General features: G+C 40.3%; 3 protein-coding genes across 8 annotated transcripts in view; 1 reads left to right on the forward strand and 2 right to left on the reverse strand.

The window, feature by feature from the left end:
• The first annotated feature begins 658 nt into the window (after window positions 1–658).
• Window positions 659–1746, forward strand: LOC108147558 (uracil phosphoribosyltransferase homolog). The gene is made up of 3 exons (XM_017274145.2): window positions 659–839; window positions 907–1505; window positions 1584–1746. The coding sequence occupies exons 1-2, from the start codon at window positions 757–759 to the stop codon at window positions 1448–1450; spliced, it is 627 nt and encodes a 208-aa protein (XP_017129634.1). The 5' UTR covers window positions 659–756; the 3' UTR covers window positions 1451–1505; window positions 1584–1746.
• On the reverse strand, window positions 1649–2641 carry LOC108147559 (mitotic spindle assembly checkpoint protein MAD2A). The gene is made up of 3 exons (XM_017274147.2): window positions 2464–2641; window positions 2237–2383; window positions 1649–2171 (listed from the first exon to the last, which is right to left on the reverse strand). The coding sequence occupies exons 1-3, from the start codon at window positions 2534–2536 to the stop codon at window positions 1768–1770; spliced, it is 624 nt and encodes a 207-aa protein (XP_017129636.1). The 5' UTR covers window positions 2537–2641; the 3' UTR covers window positions 1649–1767.
• Window positions 2642–2924: 283 nt separating this feature from the next.
• LOC108147464 (protein vein) overlaps window positions 2925–25816 on the reverse strand; it is a 35026-nt gene continuing 12134 nt past the window's right edge. The window contains exons 2-6 of one of the 6 annotated variants that reach the window (XM_017274000.2): window positions 7874–8051; window positions 7672–7799; window positions 7372–7483; window positions 6138–6187; window positions 2925–3067 (exon numbers count right to left, since the gene is read on the reverse strand). In XM_017274000.2, coding sequence (XP_017129489.1) covers window positions 3045–3067; window positions 6138–6187; window positions 7372–7483; window positions 7672–7799; window positions 7874–8051 — 491 coding nt within the window. In that variant the 3' untranslated portion in view covers window positions 2925–3044. Of the gene's footprint in view, window positions 3068–3435; window positions 6188–7371; window positions 7484–7671; window positions 7800–7873; window positions 8052–25816 lie in introns of those variants that run through there. The other 5 variants (XM_017273998.2, XM_017273999.2, XM_017273997.2 and 2 more) reach the window with 5 other exon arrangements.

Consider the following 25816-nt stretch of genomic DNA (forward strand, 5'->3'; position numbering starts at 1 on the left):
GCCAAGGTACTTAGAGGGTGTTTCCAGTAAAAATTTCGTGTGAAAACACCTTGAGGCACAAGAATTTTGAAAAGGTGAATAAGCAATTTATTTTAAAAATGATAGCAAAGATACATGTCCGTCAAAAAATTTGGAAGACGGAGGGGTTTTTCGTGTTTTTGCAAATACCAGACCAAAATTATAAAAATGAAATTCAAACTTGTAAGGAAATTAAAAACGAAATTTCTTCCTGCAAGTATAGGAAAAGTACATTTGAAAAATTGGCCCAAAAATAGCATTAGCTATTATTGTTTTAAATAAGAAAACTTCATTGGGTACACTAATTTATCGAATAAAATTTAAATAATTAAAAATAAACAATCAATAGTAATAATTTGCACAATGTTTATTTCCCATTAAAAATATGTATTTAAAATACATTTTTTAAATCTGACGAAGTTCAATTCTCACACCCACAGCGAACGGATTTACCTAAAAAGTATAAATATAGATTATAAGGGTTAGCTCGAAACAAAACAAATCAAAAACTTTTTAAATTTTTCTAATTCCCATACTCCAATTACTCCAATTGGGCGAGAATATTTTTGGTTCCGATAAATTGCCGATACATTTTTGTAATGGACACCCGACCAGTGTGCCCGGGCTTAATAATGATTAAGAAAAGCTGGTTACACTAAAAAAAACTGGCTGTGTCAGACACGTGAATGACTAAAACGTAAACAAATTATTTTAAAGCTTTCAATAAAACTGTCAAATATGGAGAACAACGATCTTGGAAACCTAAAGCTTCTCGAGTGCAACTCGCAGGTAGCTGAGCTGCTGACCATTCTGCGCGACAAGTAGGTGACTCTGAAAGTGGGTCAAAAGTCGTTACCACTACAAATTCCGAATTTTCCCCGACCCCAGAAACACCACCCGCAGCGACTTTAAGTTCTATGCCGATCGACTGATTCGTCTCGTGATCGAGGAGTCCCTCAACCAGCTGCCGTACACACACTGCGACGTGGAGACGCCCACTGGAGCCATATACGAGGGCCTGAAGTATCGCTCCGGCAACTGCGGAGTGTCCATCATCCGCTCCGGCGAGGCCATGGAGCAGGGATTGCGCGACTGCTGCCGCTCTATTCGCATTGGCAAGATCCTGGTCGAATCGGATGCCAATACCCATGAGGCTCGTGTGGTGTATGCCCGCTTTCCGGACGACATTGGCAGCAGGCAGGTGCTGCTGATGTACCCCATCATGTCCACCGGGAACACTGTGCTGCAGGCGGTGAATGTGCTGCGGGAACACGGCGTCCCCGAGAGCTGCATCATCCTGTCCAACCTGTTTTGCACTCCCATGGCCGTCCGCACCGTCGTAAATGCCTTCCCCAAGCTGAAGATACTCACCTCCGAGCTGCACCCGGTGGCCCCCAATCACTTTGGGCAGAAATACTTCGGTACAGACTAGAGATTTGGGACTGTCATGCCACAGACACTTGACGACTAAGCGCTGCTTAGGATAGGTAGCCGTCCCCCACAGACTATCGCCTTCCTTCCTTCGCCCCACTAACGTGTGCTTCTCTCTCTGTTTCGTCCTCCAGATGGCATTTGAAACGAACGTCAAGTCGGCGTCGTCCAGCGGTCTACCAAACTACTTTAGCAACTGTTAGCTTTTCACAACTGGCTTTTAATGCAACTCTCAAATACGTTATGTTCGTTACGCACTATTGTATATATAGAAACTGGAATAAATATTTAAAACGATTGGAGAACGATAGCTGGAAGCTAGGAGCTCATCTTGTAGTTGACCACGGTGTCCACCTTGTGCAGTCCCGTGGAGAAGGAGCGCAGCTGAACGGACTGCGGATTCTGGATGACAACGGCACCCGTTTCGTCCCATTTGGCCGGAATTTCAGTGTTTTGAAGGGTGTGGATCATCACGTCAAAGGTGCAGATGCAGTCGAGCAGCGGAAGGTAGCTCACGGTGGCCGATATCTGGCGCATCACATCGCGGATCTCGTTCTGAATGCGACTCAACTCCTTGGTGGTCGTTAGCTTGGTGGGATCACTATTATCGCCGTCGCCCAACTCGGCCTGCATCTTGAAGTCCCAGCACTCGAGCACTTCCTTGGAGTGAACGTTTGTGATAACCATGGAGATCTTGTTGATCATATTCTTGGAGAGCCATTCTGGGGGTCAATTAAGGGACAGAATGTCGGGATTAAGTTAGCTGGGTCCTCTAGGAACCACTCACCTTCAGTTTGGCTAAGCACATTCTGCAAAAACGTCTGGATCTTGGGATCCTTGGACATCAAGATCGTCAGTCCATATTGCTGGGTGCTGTCAAAGTCCTCCGCTGGGTAAATTCCTCTTTGGAACAAAATTGAATTGATCCCATATTCTATTTTGGCCAACAAAAACAAAGGAGACGCCTTTAATGGCGGGCTTCTTGACAATGAGCAACTGTTGCGTTCTACTTACTCAGATATTCCGCAATAATCTGAGCGGAACCTTTAAGGGTGATGCAATTCTTGGTTGCCTGGGCCGTGGACATGATAATTTAAATGGAAATAAACAACTTTTTGATTAAACAAAAAAATATTTTACGACAAATAGCCGCTATTTTTTAAAGCAGTCTTTGAAAGTGTGACTGCCTTGGGGGAGGCGTAAAATACCAGATGGCTACGAAAAATATACCGAGCTGCGAGTCAGAGTTGCCAGACCGAAATAATTATATGCTTTTGTAACCCTTGATTGTTTTTTTGCTTAAGAAATCGATTCATTTATCTCACTCGATTGTGTACAATCGATTTATGAATCGTAACCAGGGCTGGCGGTCTAAATTCAAACTTTGACCAGTGCTGCCCATGAAAAGCTGGGAGGGCGGCAAATTTAAGCAACTGGCAGAAATCTTAGTTCCACAAGAAAAACACCACAACCCATTGACTGCAACAAATTAATAATTTATTGACCATCCTCGTGTAAACTAAAACTAAGCATGAGATCCATTTCTGAGCGCAATAGTTATTCCGCGGGGCTCGGCTAAACAAGGTTCCTCCGGTTCATCGAATTCTGTAGGGGCCGCCTGTCAAAAGACCAATACGATACTTTGATTTAGCCAAAACAATCGAGTGCCCAGAAAATGTAAGTTATCCGAAACCTGGCTCGGTTTGTCAGAGCTTTGGTGGCTGCCCTCAGATTTGTTGTTTGTGTGAGGAAAATTAGCAGCAAAAGCAGATGGAAAATAGGGAAAACCTTGAGTCAAATCAAAATAAATTTATAAACGAAGTAGAAGAAGCCACAGAAGAACAAGAACAGGAAATCAGACCAAATTAAAAAGCAATCGATTTTTGTAAAATGTGAATTATTTGCAAGTTTTAATTAAATTTTTTTCTTACGCATCGTTTTGTTTGTTTTGTTTTTTTTTTCGTTTTTGTTTGTTTAATATTTTGTTTTAAATTAAAATTAAACTTTACATGGTATTTTTGGTATAAATCTTTCAATAATTAAATATATAAAAAATTTGCCACTTAAAATAATTAAAAATAATCTCTACGCACTCTCTTGCCTTTACGCCTAGCCGTACAAACTGATGTCAACATACACATTGCGAAAAAAATAACTAATTTGCCATTTTACATGTTTCGGTGTCAAAATTACGCAAATCAAAAACGAGGACAAATAAAATAATATTTCGATATTAAGTAGCTTATAGTGTTGGTGTGTGGGGTGTGTGTGAAAGCTTATAGCTAGAGTTACGTTTAATTTAGGTGTAATTAAATACAATAAATTATGGTTAAAGAAGAGCTTGCATTAACTTAGTTGAAATGTACACAAAACTTATCGTTAGTTAAAACGAGAGCTATTTACAGGATTTATTACAAAGTTCTCGGCTACGTCAACCTTTGTTCTCATTTTAAGAGTATTGTCTATGATACAACAACAAAAGCGCAACAGTGTCAGAGTCAGGGTCGAATCGGTAATGCTTTTCTTTCGAAACTTCGATCTTCTTTCGTACAATAAATAAATTTAAATTCTGTTTAGATTAAGATTTATACATTTAAAATATTCTGTCACCGTGCACAAAAACAAACGTAGCTAAAGTCAGTCTGGATCTGGAACTTTTCGCTCGGGGAAAAGGAACTCTAGGTAAGGGAAATCGTACGAATTTTGAAATGTTTTCTGTTTTGGATATAAGTTATTTTTTTGTAGTTGCAAACTTCGAGAACGGTGATGGGTTTGGGGCTTGGTCTGCTGTGGTGCAACAAATTCTTTAATTTTTTAAAGTAGTAAAAAATTACAATTGTCGACGTTTTGAAGTGCAGGGAGTTTTGATTTTTAATTTTTTGTTTTTGTTTTTTTTTTTATAAAATCATAAATATAATGAATCAAAATTCTATGCATTAATAGACGTTATTTAAGGTATGTATTTGGCCGTAGATTGCAACAAAATATCTGTGAAGAGATTAAATTATAAATAAAATTAAAAATTAATCTTTCATTTCTTCATTTACTGTTAACTAAAAGCTGGCTAACACCATTTCCACAAATAGGGGCAACTACAAGCATCAAATTGCGCTCTCGAAGGAAAGAGTTCCATGCATGGGACGTTGAAGAGTAGGCCTTCAGCAGGAAAAACTTGCAAATATATGTTTTTGGTTCATTCGAGCTCAAGATCTCTCTTTGCTGTGGAATTTATTGAAGGAGACGAGCACAAACTAAGGAAGTAATAGTGAACAGAGTTACCCAAATCGGAAACGCAGGAGATTAGTCAAGAGAAAAATACAAAAAAAAAAAACAATCACCAAATAAAAGTAAACAAGGAGCAGAATGAAATTGTTGGTTTGTTTGATTTGAATCGGGTTCTTCCGGTGTTTTTTTTTTTTTTTGGTTTGTCAAAATCTACAGCCAAGTGTTAATGTCTAATAACGAGTAGTAACTAAAATTAATTGCAAATCATAGAGTATAATGGGTTATTCGTTGGAGAGTAGTTGAATGTGGTTTGTTTTAAATATTTGCAAACTACAAAAATTACATCGAAAACAAAACAAAATTCAGTTCCCGTTTCAATTGTTTAGTCAGTACATTGCCTTTTGTGGGTGAGTGTTTTGGCGATCATGCCAGCGTTTATGCGTGTGGATATTCGTGTATCTAACTTAAGAGAGCCTCTGTTGATTGTAATCGTAAATCTGGATATTCATATTTTGTGTGGTGTGGGGGTGAGCCAAAGGATTCGACAAGTTTCTCAGTACTAAGTGGGGATAATATCCCTTTTGTCCAATAGTTCAATTGTCCAGTTGTCCGCTTGTCTGTCCGCCTGTCCTTTTATCCGTCCGTTCGAGTTGCTTGATAATTTTGTTTTGTTTTGCTGTTTTTTTTACATTTACTTGTGGTGTTGGTTGGTGTGGTTTGTGTGATGAGTGAGTTGAAATTATATTAAGTTCCTATGTAAACACTATTTAAAATAAACCTTCTATAGCACCCTTTGTTTTTATTCGTATTTATTTGATTATTCTCGTTTTTAATGATTGCTCTTAATGTGACTTTAGTTTACAAAATAATAAATATTATGAACAACTTGGTTAGTTATTTATTTTGTTTACTCTTTGTTTTCGTTTTTAAGACTTTACTTTGTTTCTTTTTGGAATGTGTTCTCTAATAAAACTTGTAGTTCGTCGTTTTCAAAGTGACTGATTGCAGGGGGTGTGTGGAGTGTGAATAGGTGTCTGGAGTTAAGTTTGTGGGTCCGATTCTGCATACTGTATTTGTACTTTCTGTCTGTGTGATTGGGTGTGGATGTGTCGCTTTATTAACTATATTTGGTTTATTTCACTTTCTCGTTTCGGCCCTTTTCAGAAAGCTCTATGTGGAAGGATAGCCGTGAAATGTGCAATGGGAATTTCGTTGGTTTTGCTTTTATCTATTTAGTTTGTAGTACTTTGTAGATCTGTTTTGTTATTTTATGTTATGTTATTGTTATTCATTATTTTGGTATGGGCACTGAGTTCGGTTTGCTTAATTTGATTCGGTTTCGGTTTTGTGCATAACTCGCGTTTGACTCGACGTAAAACAATCGATGCTATAGAAGTGCCTATTTTAGCAGTAAAAACCTCCATGATAATTTGGGCATGATTCGGGATTATTGCTGTACCTACTGTCGGGCCTTTTGTTCTCGCAACGTTCACCGAAGAATTCGGTTGGGCAACTGAAAGACAGACAAGAATGGGAAAAGGAGAGATTTCAATTAGTACAAATCGTGTTTCATATTCCATATTCATATAATAATAATAATATATAAGGCACACAGAAGTGGGGGAAATCGCGGCCGCGAGATGACCATGAACTGCGGTGCAGCATTCGCTTGACCACTCGCAGATCCGGTCAAATATAAACAAAAGAACAAACAAATTAAGTGTGTGCGGCATGAAACGATTTTTAGCAAAGGGAAAGTGGGTGGGGAAAGTGGGATCAGTTTATGGGATCGAAATGGAAATTGATTTCCCCCCCTCACTCCGCCACCCAAAACGAAAAAAGTAAAAGAGATCATCGCAAGGGTGAAATGCGCTTTTTTGGGATCCCATTGGATCCAATCGAATCGAATCGAGTCGAATCGGTTTGCGTGTGCACACTCGTACCGCCAGATAAAACGAGGCGCTGAAAGACATTATTCACATTGCATACACACACGGCTGCAAGTGGGCCTTTGTGGAGTTCTCTCCTCCGGCCACGAAATTTGTGGCCTTTTAATTGCGCTCCCCTCCGTATTCCTCCGATTCTGAGCGTGTAATGCGATGCCAAAATATTACAAGATATATATTTAGATGGGGTCGGCGGCGCTGTCTTATCAGCTGTCACATGAGCGAGGTTTATCAAGCGAACCACTTGAGTTTTTGGATCGGTTTCGAGGAGTCTAGCTCGGGTTTGTGGCAGGATGCTAAGAGTGCACAGCGAAAAACTAGTCTTAATAGTTTCGTATTCACGGTATTAAATGAGTTACTTGGCTATCATATTGTGAAATTTTAAAAGTCGTCAATAGAAGGTTTTACAAATACAAATACCATTATGAAAAGTCATAGGAAATATAAGAACATTCTTATTGTCTTTTTAAAAGATATTGCTAAAGCCCTGGTTAAGACAAAAATGTAACAAAAATATTTTTAGTTTCATATTATAAATTTGTAATTATGTCAAAAAAACAAAATCAAGTTGAGTTTTTATTTTCAAAAAATGTTTAAGATTAGTAAATGTTATTTATTGTGTAAAAAAATAAAAGAAAATAAAATAATTAATTAAACTTCAACTTGTTTGTACTGTTATTTTTTTGACATATAAAGAATGCCTAAGCAATGACTACCTAAATTATAAAACCTAAAGATTTAGTGTACTAACCTGCAGAAGACCGCGTTCAGATCCGCTATCATCATACAGGTGCCGCCATGGAAGCAGAATTCGAAGTGGCAGGGGGTGCCCGAGCTGCGCGACTGGTCCAACGGAAAGAGAACTGAAAATCAGGCGAAAGCATTTGATTTACAAGGATGAATTTAAATAAATAAAATATATACCAGAGGCCATAAATTAGAAATGAACTGGAGCATTTCGAATTGGCATTACGACAACATAACAACATCGACAGTGAGATGTTTGTGGCAAGAGCCGCCCACCCACGGATCGAAATCCAAAAAGACTCACCTGCCGAGGCCTTGATCATTATGCGGCGCTTGAAGATCGTCTTGCTGGCTTTGTTCTTGGCCCGGCACTCGTATTTGCCCGCATCGGAGGAACTATTGAAGGAGCGCACGATCAGCTCGGAACGTCTTCTGCAAAGGGGTAATACCCGAAAAACAATTTCTTAGATATATACTTTTACCAGAGACCCCCCGATCGTACTCACTTGTGATGCTTGAATTGGTAAACGTTGCGCTTGCGATTGATGGACTTGTCGTCCTTGAACCAGGTGACCTTGGGGGGCGGCTGACCCGACACCTTGCAGACGATCTTCAGCTCCCGGCCGTGCTCGATGGTGGTATTGTTCGGCACCGAGGTGATCGACGTGATCGATGCGTTCTGTGCTGTAAGAAAGACCAGGCAAACCATTAGGCCATGCATTTCGCTTTCCTGTGATTTTTCCTTATTTTCCACCTTTAATCGATCGAAAACATCAACAACTTGGCTAAGGCGTTTAATGCGGAATTTTCCACCTGCCTTTATCGACTTCATATGATTTGCAGACACCCGTAAACAAAATAGCTAACTAGAAATTATTCGCATTCTTAAAGAATTTTCTCTTGCTTTTTTATTTGAGTTCTATTATATGGTTCCTTAGATGTCTGGAGATCGTTAAAAGTTTTAATTTGTCTGGCACTTTTTGAAGGTGAAAAGATTTACGGGCAGAAAATTGGTGCAGTTGCGATGACAAAAGCAGATGAAAAGCTTGACTCTAAATGCTTAATTATATTTCTTCTCTAAACTTATTGAATATCTAATAATGTTTTGGAACTAAATTTAACTTGGCTTAAATATTTTCAGTAAATCTCATTTAGTTTTAAAATATATATTGTATTGTAACTCACATGCCCCTCACTTTGAACTCTTTGTCAAGAGACTTGTCCCACACTTAAGGTTTAAATTTATTTCTTTATAAGTTACCCGATTACATATTAAAGAGTCACAACATACTGACTCATCAATGCCGACAAATTGGCAATGAAACTTGTGTCTCTTCGCCGATTGCCGAATGGCGAATGGTGATTTGCCACTCCCCCGCCGGCGAGTGCTTTAATTAGCCGCCATATCACGTGTCTGGTGGGCGGGGGCGAGTTTTGTGGGGGCTGGGGGAGGGGCTGGGTTGTCTAAGTGCTCGTCACATGCTAATTGAGACCTGCGTGCGCTGTCCAAGTGATTCACCAGCGGTGATCATGATCATTCATCGATCGGCGGGTCTATTTCGGTTCCTCGCACTGCTGCACTGCTGCACTGGTGGGTGGCAGGCAGGAAAAAGTGCACATCCACAGAGCGAACACCCTCGGTCGTTATGCAATTGGCAGGGAATACGAATGTACTATATATCTATTCATTCCACGAGGGTGAGGCAGTTCCAAGCAGTCTACAAAGTCTGCGCTGATTTAATGCCCGGCAAATGTTAATTTATGCGATGAGGATCGCGTGGCCAGACGAAGCTGTCCATATGGATATATGTATATGTACATATATAATGTGATTTTATATTCGCAAATGTACACTGGGCGAAATCGACACGCAAGGATGGGTTTTCAAGATATTGAACTTTAAAGTTTAAAAAAGGTTTTATTGAAATTCTTTAAAATAGAGTAATAAATGAAACTTACACCATAAATGTAAAACTAAGTTAAGTTAAGCTTAAGTTTTTTTTTTTATGAATGAAAGGATGAATTATAAATTGTAAAACAAAACAAAAAGTTTGTAAAGGTTTGTAAAACATAGCTTTTTAAGACATAATCGCATTTATTTTATTCTTTCTATGCTTGTCTAATTTTTTTTTAAGTGCTGATTTTTTGTTTCCAGTGTAAATGTTTATATAGGTGTATTTATTCTATACAATTTTGAGTATATTTAAAGATAAATTATTGTTTATAATTTATGTTTGGCCCAGCGTCGGGCCATAAAGCAGCATTTTAATTGTGCGCGCCACTTTCTCACGCTCCCAAATCGTGAGTCTCCCCTGTGTGCGTGTGTATCTGTGTGTGAATGGATCGGTGTGTGTATGTGTGTGTGTGAGTGCGAGTGTGTATCTGTGTGGAAGAGATCCGAAACGTCAACTCACAAGTGTCCACGGCACACAAGGCGATTAAGAATTGAAGGCACCCAACACACGGGCACACGCAAAACAAGTTGACAATTGTCATGAACAGCTCCTACTTCATATACCCCTTCAGAATGCCCCTCAGCGGTTCCCGCTTTGATTTAACCAGAAATCCCAGCCAGAATAATAAGATGAACATTTTTATTTGCCTTCTGCGTGTGTTCGGTTTTCGGTTCAGCCAAAAATTGGCATATCATATTGCCCAATCCCCCCGCTCTTATTATTATTATGACTTAATTATGCGCTTAAAAATATGTGCTTTTTGTTCGGGCCATTGGACTTTTTGGAGGCACGGAAAAAAAAATCAATAATTTTTCAGATCATTTTAAATAATTTTAACAAAATAAACTTCATTTATTAAAACCATAACAAATGTGAGACATTTTTAAATATTTTTTGTACACAACTGGTCAAATTGATTATCAAATCACCCATTTTTCTTTCTGTGTGTACTTTGATTTGTCAATGTCAATTGGTTCGAGGCCAAAGGATAAAGAAATCGAACTGAAATCCGATAGCCTCCAGCCGGGCTCCGGGCGCATTGGCCTTTCAGTTGGCCCTGCTGTGTGCGTTTGTCGAAAATGCGTCAACAACTTTGGGCCAGTGCCTACGTCAAAAAGGCTGATGTCGCGACGCGCTTCCGGAAAAGTCTGGCGAACAAGTACAAGTGCCACTATGGAAAGGAAGCGTTGCCAAAGAAAACGGAGGAAAACTGTCGTCGTCGCCTCGTTGCCTTGTTGCCTCGTTGCCTGCTCCCCAATTTAGCACGCAGACAGCACAGCGACAGGGAGCATTAAAATAACTTTTCATATTTCAAATAATATTTTTGCATTTCATTTTGGGGTCCGACGCGTTTTTCCTCTCGAGCGTGACGCTGCCGCCAATGATTCATGCAAATCCATCAAGAAAAGCGGGTAAAATCGGGGGGGAAAACTGGGAAAACATGTGGTTATTGCTCAGGTTGCGAACGAGCGAAAATGAAGTCGCTTTGCATTGAATTAATCAGCGGGATTGCATGCGACACGCCGACTGGCGCCATCTGCCGGGTCAAATTGGCTGCGAACTCATCGTCTCTAGATAAATATATATATATATATTAACGTTCGCCATGCGATATTCACTTCATTCATCCATTCAGCCATACTGCTGAAATTTACATAGTCATTACCACTCCGATCATTGTTCGACTGGGTTTATCCCAATTGTGCAATGTAAAGTGCGCTTTTCACTTATTATTTCTCCCTCAGAAGAAATATATGTATACGATATTTGTATAATCTTCCAATACTCGCTGCGAGTGGGAACGAAAGAGACAATTTATTTTGGCAGCCCGGCGAGTGACCCACATTTGCCAAGATGCTGAGATGCTGCCGCTGTCAGCGGAAGTTTTTCCAAAAAAATAAAATTCATATAAATTTTCCCTCTTCGGCCGAGGCGGTTATTTATGCTTTCGAATGCGTTCGAGTGTTATTTATTTGATTATTTTTGATTCATTTTTATTGGCTCGCGACATTGTGTCACTGCTGGACTCTCTTGCGTAGAGTTTTTCCCGACGTCAGTGATTTATCGGGCCACATACGATATACGATATCCAGCACTATCTTATTTGTTTGGATGGAACTTAACTTAACGATTGGAGCACGCGTCTCTTTCGGGGGCGCGGAATTATAATTCTATTCACTTCACTTAATGCTCTGATAATATTTGCATGATTACGCTTCCAGGGCAGATAATTGTCTTCCATATAAGTTGTGTTGGCTGGAGTGTCAATAGTGCTAGCGGGCATTGCGCATACGCCGTGTTGGCCTAGGGAATGGCAAACAATTGCTCACGTCGCCTATCGTCAGTGAAGTGCAATGCGATTGTCCGTTATCAGTGTGTTAACAACAAGTTGTTCACTTTCATTTTGCATGTTAATATTCGCTAAATAAAAACCTCAATTGCTAAAAAGATAATTGTGTTTAAGTCTAGGTTCTTTTCAAGATTTATACAGGGCTTCTAGGAAAAATAGTCTAATCATTACTAAAGATTTCACTACGAAATCTGAATTTTTTAAGTAAAACCTATGACTTTGCTACTTGTACATATGCAAAATACAAGATCTTCTTCAAGAAAAGCCATTTTAACATAAAACATATAACACATATAAATTTGCTTAGTCATTATGTTATGTGTGTGTCTTAAAAATATTTAAAAGCATTTTTGAAGACATTCCAATACGAAATTCGATATGCCAGCTAATGTGTCCAAGTAAACCAAACTTCCAATACGCAAGCAAACATGGGAAACATTTTCCGATTCATTTCCAATAAAACAGCAACAAACTTGGGGCGAATAATATCGTTTCTTTTGGCAAAACACAAGACAGAAAAGTCAAAGAATATGTAGGTAGTGCGAAAAGATTTTCGCGAGTTGTGAGTTGTGAGCAAAGGCAGATGGATGGGAATGGAGATGGCTAGATGGCAATATGGGCGTATGGATAGATGGGAGATGGCCGAATGGATGGATGGATGGCACGTGTGGCCAAAATGCTGGCAGAACTAATAAAACCAGGAAAATAGCAGCAACGTTGTCGCCATTTGGCCGATGTCGATTTTTCCATGTTTGTTTGCGATTCTTGTCGTCTCGTCTATTTTTTTCGCGTTGTCGTCTTGTTTATTTGCACATTGCGTATACGCAATGTGATTTCCTTTGAAGCGCTGACTTTCCACGTTTTTGTCGCTGGCGCTGACAACTCAAGCAAATAGAGAGACAGCAGCAATAACAAGAAGCATTTCGTGGGGGTAAATCTCCAGAGCAAATGGAAACTGCTGGGATCCAGTCTAAGGCGCATTTCCATTAGGAACAATTAGAATTTTAATCTCGCCTAGATAAGCGATAAGCATTAGGTACCAGTACCCAGTACTCAGTACCCCGCCCCCCAATCATCTTCTTACTATAGCTCGCACATTTGAACTTCCCCTTTCACATGTATTTTTACCCGCTGTCTGCAGCGTTTAATTAAGTCAAGTGAGCGAAGATCGCTGGCCCCCATGCATCGCCATCGCCATCGCCATCGGCATCAATTGTCTTTGCCTCAGTTTCAGCCGCTAAATGCCAACAAATTCGCTTCATTTCACTTCGCTGCTGATCCGATTTGCTCTGCCCTGCTCGGTTCTATTCTGTCTACCTCTTTTATAGCGCATTTGTTTTGTTTATTTGGCTGGCTTTCTTTGTTTGCCGCTGCTCTATTTTCTTTTCCCTGCTTTTTGCTCATCTCGTTTTTGGTTTTTTTTTGGGGTTTCTGTGCGCCCAGGTGTTACGCCAAACCAGAGATCTGCGATCTGCGATTTGCGATCTCCAACCTCCCATCGGCACTTGCGGTCATATCTCGCCACATATCTGCCTTATCAGCGGGGTAAACTTTCTCACGTTCCTCTGACTAATGCCCCCAAAAAGCTTATCACTAAGTCAGCTGTTGCCACTGTTGCTTTTACGGCTAATGCGGGTGCTAATGATACTGCTAATGCTGCAGCTACCGTTTCAGATAAGACTTAGCTCTGATTTATTAGGAATCTTGTACTGCAATGTGTTATAAAAGATTAAGTTGTCACTTCAAACAATAACATGCAATTGCTTATTTGAATTAGTATGACGTTTTAACTAAGTAATTGCACAATTAAGACCTTTACTCATTGGTTATGGGTGTCATTTAATACCAATAATTGTCGCATGCTTGTGCGCTTACAAGTATTTACAAAAAAATAGCTTGTGCTCACACACATAATTCCCAAAATAAATAGTCTAGACATGTGCTAAGCGTTCTGAAAATCTGCTTGACTTTCAACAGATTTATTTAATGGCAAATTTATTTAATTACCTATATATAAAGACTGTGACTATGATCAGCTAAATGTTTGGCATTTGGCATTAGTTCTTGAGAATTGATATAAAATCAATGGAGAATTAATACAAAAAATGTATATTTCTATATGCTGAACATGCTGCTATTTCAAACCTCTTTATCATTATTTTAAACGATCTGAAATATCAATGTCGCCCATAACAAATATCAAACAATATACGTTCCCTGAAGGGTAACCTTACTCAACCTCATTTCAAAATTGCCCGCTTAACTCCCGATTTACAATCTGCTGGCATTCCTGATAAATTCTTCATCTCGATAACAACGTAACAAACTTTCCACGATGCACGTGATGAGACGAAGATGCGTCAACAGTGGGTGACAGATGACGTAGTCGAGAGTTGTTGACACTACTGTTTCCTACTGCTCCGCCCGCTCCTGTTACTGTCTTTATTTTTATTGTTATTGTTATTATTATTGTTACTAATATTGCTATTGTTGGTGTGACTGTTTGGGACCACCTCTTGGCATGTTTTTCACGAAACTGTCAAAATGTTATGCTAATATTTGGCCAGCGATTCTATGTAAATTTGTCCGTATTCCACAGCCATTTAGCGCTCTCACCAAATATTTCTCGCTGTGCATAATTCAGCTTGTTGTTTTGTTTGTTTGTTTGTTTGCGTTGTTTTTGTGTTGTTTGTGTTGCTTCCCCCCTTTTTTTGTTGGGGGCGTGTGAATCCAAACAATGCGGCAGTGATAAAGCCGATAAGCCCGAAAGTGGGCGGTGGAAAAACTGGCGGTGTTTGTCTTCGGACTTCAGGGTTGGATATTCCAGTTATGCTCGGTTCTTCAACTTGAACTAATAGTGCATGCTTAGCAAGTGAGTCACTTGGTTTATCAATGGAATAATTCTACCATTAGCTAAACGTGATATCAGTTTATTAATAGACCAATTTGGTCATATGAAATAAAGAAGTGTTGTAGCTCATATTTAAACAAATATTATTGCAGATTTATGTATACCGAATATTAATTATAAGAAATTACTTATGCAAGAAATTAAGTAATAATCGTTTAGTTTAGATTATTATGTTTGAAACATATTTGTAAAGAAAAGAGATGCCGAATTTTCGATATTATTTTAAACTTAACAATTGTTAAATAATTGTCTGTATCACCAGTACGCTAAATTGTAAACCAAAATGTTTGTTTTTTTTTTAACTAGAAACTTAATTTCCTAACTATTTCTCGCAGTGCTTGTGCACAAACAACTTGGGTAAATTTTCTGCCCTTGCTGACAGCGTGTGATATTTTCCGAATGCAATCCAGTGGGTGTCTACATGCGCCCAAGGTTAAGACAGTTTGCTTTGTTTTTCCTTCCCCACACTCTTTGTCACGCTCACTGTCATCAAAATCCCGGTCTGTTATCTGTTATCGTCTGCTGCGAGCCTTTTTGTTCGTATTATTTTTACGACTTTGTTTGATTAATGCAAATCGAAAATTGCAACTTTCAGAAGTTCACTGCGATATTACTCTGCTGGAATGAGGGCTTCTGCTCATCAGGCTTCTTGGGTTTGCTTTTGGGTTTGGGTTCGGATGGCTGGCGCACAAAACGCCTGATTGCTGATAGCCATCTCGGGGCAGACCGCAGACCAAGAAGATCCCATACCCAATACCCAATACCCAAGGAGACACGGTCGAAGCCATCGGGCCAAGACCGCGACGACTGACTGCAATTGTTTGGCAATGACACAGCGCACCTCCCAGCCGGGCCAAGACTTCCAAGACTTCCATGACTTCCATGACTTCCGAGACGGCCAAGACGGCAGAATAAACAAACCATAATTAAGTTGCACTCGCCGCAGATGCAGATGCAGATGGAGCTGGCGGCTTAGTCGTTCACTAAGTCAGTGAGTCAGGATGAGGACGCAAAACGTGGACGATGATCTTAATTCTTTTTAAATCGATCAATTTTCCCCGACGACATTTTTTTTTGCTGCCAGCCCATCCCCACACGTCACAAAAAAAAGATTGAGTTTTTGAAATCCATGGAACATTTCGTTTACATATGTTTTACAAAGAAATAACAAAAATAATAAACACAATGTCATGTAAAAACATATTAAGACAAAAAAAGGAAATTTTTTAAATAAATTCTATCCCAAAATTGAGTCATTTTAGAAACTAACTTTGATAAATAGTGCAGGTAAAAGAAACTGAAAAAAATGGTATTTAAAACACTGAATTATTGCAGCAATATTTGTAATATTTAAAAAAATATAAGTGTGGAGAAGTTTTCAAAACAAACTTTATAACTAACGTATTTGGGATATAACTAAAATATATATTTTTTGTTATTGGAAAACCATAGAGTAAGTGATATGTCAAAATTTTCAAAACTACATCATTATACAATCCTATTTTTTCACTGTGCAGCCGGAGGTTGCAATCGTGGCCTCGTCTGGATTTTGAGTTACGTGGGTGAGCCTGGCCAACAAGTGGAATGACTAAGCGTTCTTCGGGCCCCTCTGTCTGCGCGTCTGCGTGTCTCCGTCTTTGTCAGCTTATCGCGATGGGGACGCGCCCTGCAGGCTCTAAAAATAGCCAGAAAATGATCGTAGCCGCCGCTCAGCAAATGGCTAACTCAATAATAAGCCACCATCATCGGCATCATCCTGGTTATGATCGGAGGCCGAATCTAGAGCAAAATCTTGACCAAACCGAAGCTAACCCAATTTCAGGTGAATTGCCGCAAAAGGAAAATGAGCACATTACCAAGCACAAGAGAGAGAGAGAGAGAGAGAGAGAGAGAGAGAGAGATAGAGAGAGAAAGGCAGAGTGGCAAGTGGGGGAAAAGTTGCCACTACAGTGGCTTAAACTCCTCATTCTCATTCTCATCCTCATAGTCATCCTCATGACGAGCTTATCTCGGACACGTACTGGGATTTGAGCCTGACTGACATTTGTCAGCGCTGTGAATCCTTCAGAGCTGCTCATCTGGTGATCTGCTGATCTGGTGATCTGCTGAGCCGACAACTTCAAAGTTTTCCACTCCTTCTCCGTTGTTGTTGGTTTTATCAGCGTGAGAAAATCTGGGCAGAATCATTTTTCATTTCGCATTGTATCGGGGAGGCCGAAAAGAGAGAGTGGGGCTGCAGCTGGTTAAAAAAGCGACGACCTTCGGGCTTGGGCCTAACGGTTCACACCCACACCCTCACCCACACCCACTAACTCTATTCAGCTGGCCAAAAGACCGGCAATCCAGCACCTGGCAGTTAAATTTGGTGCATGTTCGCTGATTGAACACAAATGATACGGAAGTCGGCCGGGCCAACTGGCAACTGGCCGGGCTTCGTTTTGCTGCTGTGTGTGTAAAGTTCTCACGCTTTGGCCACTTGGATTACCCGCCAGATTACATGAAAAGCGCCTACACTCGTGAAGCGGGCGCATAAATCAGCTGAGCAGGAAAAAAAAAGTAGCAGCAGCAACTGCAAACTGCAACTGCTGCAGCCAGAGTTGGCTGCTTTTGAAGTTGTACGCACGCCAAAAGCGGCTTAAATGTCCAAAAGTGGGCAACAACTTCGGTAACACAACAACAGCACTCGGCGAGTGGAAAATGTGAAAATGCCTGGAGAAAAGCCAGGCAAAAGCAACCAAAAGTGAACTTCAGCTATTTGTGGGAACTTCTCGACTTTGCAATTGCACTGCAGTACGTTTGCACTTTTCCACTAGTCTAGCAGTCTTTTCCTTGCCTAGCCAGCCACTTCGAGAAAAGAGTGGAAAACAGACCGCAATCGAAATTAATCATACGCACCATTGAACAGCGATGACGTAACGAGCCGGCGGCTCTCTGTTGGCCATGATTCGCTGGCTCTTCCAGCTAAATATCAACACTCATCATCAGCGGCGGCGGCGGCGGCTGCGGCAACTGCCACGCCCACAATTCTTGGAAACCATTCGGCAGACGGCAACAATCTGTGCAAATATCTATACTTATCCCACATATATATATATCTATATATTGCGGGGGAAAATCAGCGGAATTATATGTGTTTATGTGTCCTATTATTGCAGTGCCGGAAAATGCGATTCGCATTTTCCCTGCTGCATTTTCCATTTAATGTATTTACTTATTGAGCTCTTAATAAATCCATCTTTCGAAATGCTTTCTGTTTACACTCGGCTTGGCTCTGTTTTGACTGTCGAAATATTTATGGCTCTGACAGCCTTGTGTTCCGCAGCATTTGGTCTTGTCTCTTGGTTATATTTTCCGCGAAATCCCATTTGCAGTTCATTTAACTGCAGGCGTTAAGTGTGCGGCAAGGCCATTCGTTATCAGAACTCATTAGATTAGATTCACCTTATCTATTCTGATTTTAGCTGGCCCTAAGTCCGGGAAAACATTTTACTATTGTTGTTGGGAACTCCTGTGTTATTTTAATTGATTGGAATCCATGAAATTATATTGGGAAACCCCAGTTCTTATTTCTGCTATTTTTTTGTGATTCCTTTGAAATTGACAAATGTTTGGACATCCCCTTTTACTAATAACTATTTTCTTCGATCTATTTCCTTGCCATTTTTGCAATGCTAAAATACAAAACAATTTAATAGCTTTCCATGAATTTTAAGATAGCTTTTCCATACAAATTTTTCCCAGAATTGAATAATTGTCTTCATAATCATGAAAACGATGTGCTGAAGTTTTGATAGCCAAAACGAGACTTTAAATTGAATCAAATTTACACTGGCGTAGCCTTACTCGTATGAGTTACGCCTCAATAGATCCAGTTCCAAAAGGTTTCCACACCCACACAAAAACCAAAGTCAATATCCAAATTCGAAACGGAATCAACATTGTTGCCCGCTTTGAACGAGCATCCAAATTGCACAACTAACCAGAAGAATCAACGAAATTTGTTTAAACAACTTTGGTCGATCGCCGTCCGTCAATCATTTGAGTGTGTACATTTTGTTGTTGCGAAAAGAAATCGCCTGGCATCGATGAAAAGAGATCTCGAAAATCAGAAATCAGAATGTTTGCCGCCATTCAATGGCCCCCCGGCCATAAAATGGAAAATAAATAAATAAAGTGCCAAACTATTACAACATTTGTGATGTTTATTAATACGAAATTAAGTAGCTGCCGTTAACAGGCATCACAGTCGGTGGGTCAGCCTCCGACAAGGGATCCCGCCGATCCACCGATTCACCGAACCACCAAGGTGTTGTTTTGGATGCCTTGGTTAGTAGGTGGATGCTTCGGGTGGGTGGGTGGGCCCCACATGGACGGACGCTGGCCCACAAACAGCGCTTTCATCTTTTTGTAATTAGGCGAGCGCTAAAACTGATAGATAGAAAGATAGATGGACCGATGGATGGAATGGATACAGATACAGATACAGATACGGATCCGACTTGATGGTGCTTGTGTATGAGCGCCGAGCGCTAGACAGATGAAAATTAAAACACCAACCGAGAAAATGTTTACATATACGCTCACATAAATCCAATACATGGACTTGCCTTGAGACCAACTAAATAACTCTATTTAAGAGAGTTTGGAAATAATGGATTTAATATTAGTGGAAGTGGAAACATGTCAACAGAAATTGTGTAATTTTCTGGTTTCCCATTTATAAAAAAACTGTCCAGTTAATATTTTTATTTAGCTGTACCACCTAAATTTTATTGTGAAACTTTTTAAAATTAAATTTATTATTTATTTAGCTCGTATTAAATTTATACAAATTGAAAATTGCAACAAAACAATTTATTGTTGTTTCCAGAGACTATATTTACAGACAACAACAAAGCTTCTATAAAGTTTTTTTTTAAAATTGGTTGTCTATATAACTTTTGCATTCATTTGTTTGGTTTTATTGCAATTTAAAGTTAAAAAGATCCGTCAGCTTTCAAAATATTGGTAAGAACATTCAAGTTTCGGCTGGTTGGCCTGTTTGAACCAAATTCAAATGCTAGACGTCGTGGCCACCAGCTGTCGATACACACACTAGTTGTAGCTGGCAAACTCAGAGACGCAAGCCAATTGGATACTTGTTTAATACATTGTTTTTTTTTTTTTTTTTTTGGAAATTCTAAGGCTTTTGTGAGCTGGACGAGAGTAGTTGGCCCGGAGTAACCGGCGGGGGCGTTTATAATTAATTGTAATTGTCGTTGAAAGATTAATTTGGTTGCGCTTCAATGGCGCTTCATTGTCGGCCCTGCCATTGTGCGGGTGGGGAAATCAATTTTATATAGTTTTCTAGTCTCGATGCGAGAGAGTGTGTGGCTGGCTGGCTGGCTGTTTTTGTTGATTTTTTGTGTGAGTTTGTTTTTTATTTTGTTTCTCCGATTGCAGACGCACATAAATGTATATTTTATGCTGCGAAAAGTGCAATCAAGTGGTTAGAGGGGTAGCACACCAGCACACAATCTTCAAAGGGGCGACGACGGCCTGCTCAGCCGATTCCCTCCCCCGCCAGCCCATTGAAATGGAGCATAAAAATTGTGGCTATAAATAAGAAAAGACCCTGCTGCTGCCGCTGCCGCTGCTGCTGGTTGTTTTCGGTTTTTTTTATTCCTTTGGGTGGAGGTGCGGTGCGGCTGCATTTTCAAATCAAATTCAAAGTTGTTGCTGCCGAACATTTCCGCAGATCAAAGTCACAGCTTGACAAATTCTGTGGAAAAAAGCCAGCTGGTTGCCAAGTCGCTGCTGCTAATTGCTTTCATATCAGTTCCCCAGACTCAGCAGACTCAGTAGACTCAGTAGACTCCCCAGACTTTTTCCAGCCCCCCAAAGAGAGTTCTCCGGAGATCTTTTGTTTTCTGATAACAGCACCCCCAAGAGATGGTTGTTTGTTTTCAACACCTGTAATTATCAGTGGGCAACGGCTGAATCACTGAATCACTGAATCACTGATTGATTTTGGGGGTGGGAAAGTCCAGGTGGGTGAGTGGGTGCCCTTTGATTTCATTTCGGTTTTCCCGTCTGGCTCGTTTGGTTTTTTCGCAATCGAGGCCGACAGGGCGCCAACCACAGCCGCAGCCCTTTGATCTCTTCGCTCTCCGCTCCTCATACTCATACTCATACTCATATATGAGTATACTCATACCCATACTCTTACTCATCCAAATGTCTCGCTTTACTTTGCTAGTGCTTAACCAACAAACTTGGCGCCATGGAAAGATCTTCCTTTCGGTTGTTGCAGCTCTAATTAGGCACACTTTTGTGTCTAGAGGGAAAATTCGGAGGGGCCGAAGAGGGAATGCCACCAGGGTCTTTCTCCCCTTCGACTCTTTCGACTTGTCAGACGTTGTCGTCGCGTCGTCGACGGTTGTTGTTTAAAAATAAATTGCACATAAATTTATGAAACATGAAAGATTTCAAATAAATGTTTCGTCATGTGAAAACTTCTCTCTCTTTCTCTCTCTCTCTCTCTCTTGTCTATAGTGTTTTAAAAGTTTTTAGTTTTAAAGACGATTGAGTTTTCCCTTGCGCATCTCTATATATCATCGACATGAAGCCAATTCGTTGGAATAATCAAAATTTACCAAAATATTTAGAAACATTTGCCAGTTAGCAGGAAGCAAAACAGAGACCCCGTTGGGTGCCGTAAACAATAAATACAATAACTAATTGCCAATGACATATAAACAAACGCCGGGCAACATTTGCAGCTCCAAGATTGATGCACAACAGCAACAAGTTGTCGTTGTGGTTACTTCTGCTGATGTTGTTGTTATTGTTATTGTGGTTGCCACTGCCAAGTGCAACTCCGCTTCGCTCTTCTCCTTTTTGCCGGCCAATCATCATCATTAGCCACGGCCATTTTTGGGTAAATAGTGCAACCCTCTTTGCATAATAATGTGGATCGGCGAGCGCATTTGGTGAAAAGCGCGAAACATGCAACATTTTTGTGTCTAAATAAAGATGCGATGCGTCTGGCAACATCAACTGCAGAAGCAGCAGCAACAGCAGCAGCAGCATCAGCAACAGCAACAACACCACATCTGCAGCTGCAACTGCAACTGCAACAAGAGCAACAGCAACTTCAACCCGGTAGTTGCTGCCTGCCTGGGTAATCGCTGCTCGAAAGTGGCCACTTCGCATCGGGTAATCGTTCCGCGATCGAGTGCAGATCGTTGCGGGGCAAAAGTAAGTTATTTTCGGAGGGGAAGCCAATGGCAGGAATATACAGAAGGCACTTTTGGTTATCATCAAAAATTACGATCATTACGCGACACTCGCTGTTAATAAATAACAAGACAAGCTAGTCAGCTGCTAACTATCTTCCTAGCTAAATTAAAATAGTATTTTTATTTAAGTAAATTGAAATAAACTGTTTAGTAAACCAAAGAAATGCATTATTTTCGTAATTTTTAGTATATTTTTGAGCTAATTTAAGGAAAGTTTGCTAAGTATACTTCTCAGTTGGTTTTTAAACGATTACTCAAAAGATTATATTTATTATAATTTTGGAAGTCATTTCTGGGATTTTGCTCAATAAGAATCTATTTTACGGTTTTGTAAATTCATTACCACTTTATCTTCTATTTATCTTGCTGTTTAAATATTTGCGCATCGGTTATCTGGTCATATTTCTCAGAAAAATTTAAGTATGTCACAAACAGGCTTCTGGTTAAGTGTTTCATGATTTTGTAATCATTTAATTGCAATTAATTTTGTAATTGTCCCAGCATCTGATAAATGTGTATTTTGTTAGGTAGAACCTAGACGTTACTATATTTATACTTCAGTCAATAGGGGGAACTACTTTTTACCATAAATGATTATGGCACTCAGCATTACTCAGTGCGTTTTTTTAACGGGAGAGCATCCGAAACATATCTACGTCATGGGCGTAAAGTTCGCACATTTCTTGGAAATTTATCTGCGAAAGATAGTCGTGATAAGACTAGTTGGTGCTGGCGTTTGCGTATCTTCCGATCTCTAGCCGTCAGCACCCACATATCGCAACGCTCTCACTCTCGGGCTAAGGCTATATACCATAGTTATCTGATTCCCAATCCGTCTCCTACATTCGGATCCGCTCATTTGCAGTCACATCAGGCGTCAGCCGGTCGAGCAACGGCCCCCAGAAACCACATTTTGGTGTGATTTCGGTTATTTTGGTGATTTTGGTTATTTGGTTTCTTATGCCAACACAAAAACGAAACAAGAAAAATGATACAGAAACAAGTAAGGCAAAAGGCGTAGCAAAAACAAAAACAGCAACAGCAACAAAACTGTCATAGGCTGGCTAGCAGATTTATAATGGGGCGCTCGACAACAAGTAAATGACTCGGCAGCGAATCGCGGCTGCTTCAAAGTTTCGCCCAGTGCGCGGTGGCATCATTAAAATGTAAAGAGTTGTGCGCACAATTTCAGCTGGGGAATTTATTTCATACGCAGCGTGGGAATTGCCCCTCAATTGTTCAGCGGGCGCCAACAGCAGCGCGCAAACGCCGTGGTCATTGTTGCTTCCTTTGCGCATTATAAACGCATTAACTAATGTCGAAATAAATAAACAAACGAAGATTGTTTGGAAAATCTTGGCTTGGTCGAACGATCAATGAGCGAGCTAAAAATAATGGTTCAGAAGCTCACGTTGGGATAACAGATTGTATATAATCTATAGGTTTTAAAATAAAATTATAAGTTGAAGATTCTTAAATTTGTAAGTTAAGTAAAAAGTTAAAAAACATGTATATAAATGAAGATGTCTTTATATACTTGGAATTAATTGTTTCGAATTATTTTCTAGCATACCCAAGGTCTAATTTAAAGCAGTTTTGATCAATTATGTATTTGCAGTCGAATATTAAGTTCAAAAGAAAAAAAGTATTTAATTCTTGTTATACATAAGTCATTTTGTTTTAGATCTTTAAATTGTTTTTTTTTTTTAATGGTAACTGCAATGAGCATTCAAATATTTTTAACAATCTTTAAGTTTCAAGTTTGACTTGTGCTTAAATGTCTTGTAGGTAATACCGAAACTTCCCCCTGCTGCATTGCTCATACGCACTGTTGCCCGTCTATCTAAGGTGTCGTCGCCGCCATTTGACGTTTGTCGGGTGAGAGCGTGTCGAGCTAACTTTATGGTCTATGTAACGATCAAAAGTTTCTATGCCATCCGGCTTAATTGCAAACCCAAAAGCGTGAAACAGTTATCTGTTTAACTGTTAACTGTTTACTGCCGCAATATTTTCCCAACCGACTGGATATGGAGGCACGTGTCCGCTCGACTGCAACTAAATTGGCTGGTCGCTGGTACTTAAGATCGCTGCCTTGGTCGGCCGGCGAGTTCCCAATCAAAGGCGACGGCTTATCAGGTCCTAGCCAGATGGTGATCAACCAGCCGGAGGGCAGTGCATGCAAATTGAATTGATGCTACTGCCGCTCGGCGGCTGCATGCCAGAAATTATAGCATAAATAGCTGCGAGATGCGGCTGAAAACAGGTGCCCAAGTCAGTTGGCAACACGTGCCCCAGGGCGATGCTGCTCTTTTGCTGCCTCTGATGCCTGTGCTGCCTGTGCTGCAGCGATGTGGCTAAATAATTACGTAATAAGTGGTTGGCAGGAGGCAGCCACGCCATGGACAGCGTCCAGGGAAAGAGCAATTGCCCGGCTGTCAGTCGAAGTATGCCAAGAATTTCAACTGGGGAACGAGGAGAGCGGTCCATAGTATGTGGCCAGGTGAAAATGAACTGAGATGAGCCTGCAACCTGATGCTGAGCTGCCTCCAAGTTAATCTAATAATTGAAAGCTGGTTACAAGATTAATGAGATCGAGTAAAGGAAGTCGGAGTTGTGGTAGATGCCAAGATAAACCAGATTGTTGGTTAGATATTGTTAACTGACCAAATTGCCGAGTGCGATTATCTAACCCATGAAGATAATCTACAATTTATAGAACTTGTGAAGTAATCAAAACTTGTTTATTTTGTTTAGTTATTATAAAACAACTCAAGTTACAATAGAATAATAACTGTGTCGTTAGGAAGATCTGGTTAATTAGGTAAACATTTGGTTTAAGAAAAGATAAAGGAAAATGTGTTACATCTAGAAATTGTAATCTTTACAATGTGTCAAGTTTAATTACAAACAGCTTTTCTAATACAGTAGCCTAGCAACTAATCCAATTTAATTTAAACTAGTAAAGAAAAAACTGTTGCAAAATTTTAAAACTGAAAACCAATCAACTTATTTGTTAGATAGAGCAATTGTGGTCAATATGTACAAATAAATAAGTTGCACTAGAAGATGCCCAAATTAGACAAGATAAACCCGCATGTTGTGTTTGAAAATTGTAACCAAATTGTCTGTTAACAGCGAAATGTTGCTGCTGCGCCAGCAACATGTTGTCGCAGCTGCAATGTTGCAGTCGCAACAAGCCAGGCCATGAACACACAATCAATAATCGCATCGATAAAGATCGTTAAACGAAATGTTTTTATTTCTGGCCCCGACTGCCACGACAATTGCCGGCGAGCAGGCCACATATATGAGTTATGGCAACGTCCTCGTCCAGCTGCTCCCCTTGCTCCACCCTTTCCCCGCCACACATGCGCAATGGCAATGGCTCACCTGACTGAGAATACCCCTCCAACCTGCCCACCTGCTTACCGGCCCACCTGAACCCCCCCACCTGTACCCCCCACTGCACACCCCCCTCTCCAGATGCAGTGCGTCTGGCGCGTTGTGCGGTAAATACGCTTTATGGGCTCCCGACAACGGCAACAACAACGACTGCTCTATGCTAATTACGTCATGGGGACGACGCTTTGTACCTAATTTTGCATTGTGGGAACCGAAAACTGGAAATCCAAGATACCCCCGTTCGCGTCCGCCTTGCATTTTCCAACTGCGGCGCGGCAATAAAAAAAATGGGCACTGCTGTTGCCGCAGCACCCAAACAAGCAACAAACAGCGGCAGCAACTGTTGCTGTTGCTGTTGCTATTTAAGCAAATGTGTCGCAGCCAAAGCCAAAGTCGCCGTTTGCTGTTGGTACACATCAAGAAATGAAACACAGTCTAACTAAACAGTCGATTTAAAATATTTATAACTTTGATTAATGTAATTGTTTTTAACATTCTTAGCTAAAACAATTTAAAATTTGTTTTGATGAGTAGTTGAAGTTCCTTTAAAG

This window comes from Drosophila elegans, unplaced genomic scaffold, assembly GCF_018152505.1.
Source record: "Drosophila elegans isolate 14027-0461.03 unplaced genomic scaffold, ASM1815250v1 contig_208, whole genome shotgun sequence".
In the NCBI taxonomy this organism is placed as follows: domain Eukaryota; kingdom Metazoa; phylum Arthropoda; class Insecta; order Diptera; family Drosophilidae; genus Drosophila; species Drosophila elegans.

Excerpts from the sequence above, each read along its gene's own strand:
- LOC108147558 (XM_017274145.2), top strand. The coding sequence starts at position 757 with ATGGAGAACAACGATCTTGGAAACCTAAAGCTTCTCGAGTGCAACTCG. Across the intron at positions 840-906 it reads CTGACCATTCTGCGCGACAA|AAACACCACCCGCAGCGACT; the intron begins GTAGGTGACTCT and ends CCCCGACCCCAG.
- LOC108147559 (XM_017274147.2), bottom strand. The coding sequence starts at position 2,536 with ATGTCCACGGCCCAGGCAACCAAGAATTGCATCACCCTTAAAGGTTCC. Across the intron at positions 2,384-2,463 it reads GATTATTGCGGAATATCTGA|AATATGGGATCAATTCAATT; the intron begins GTAAGTAGAACG and ends TGGCCAAAATAG. Across the intron at positions 2,172-2,236 it reads TGTGCTTAGCCAAACTGAAG|AATGGCTCTCCAAGAATATG; the intron begins GTGAGTGGTTCC and ends ATTGACCCCCAG.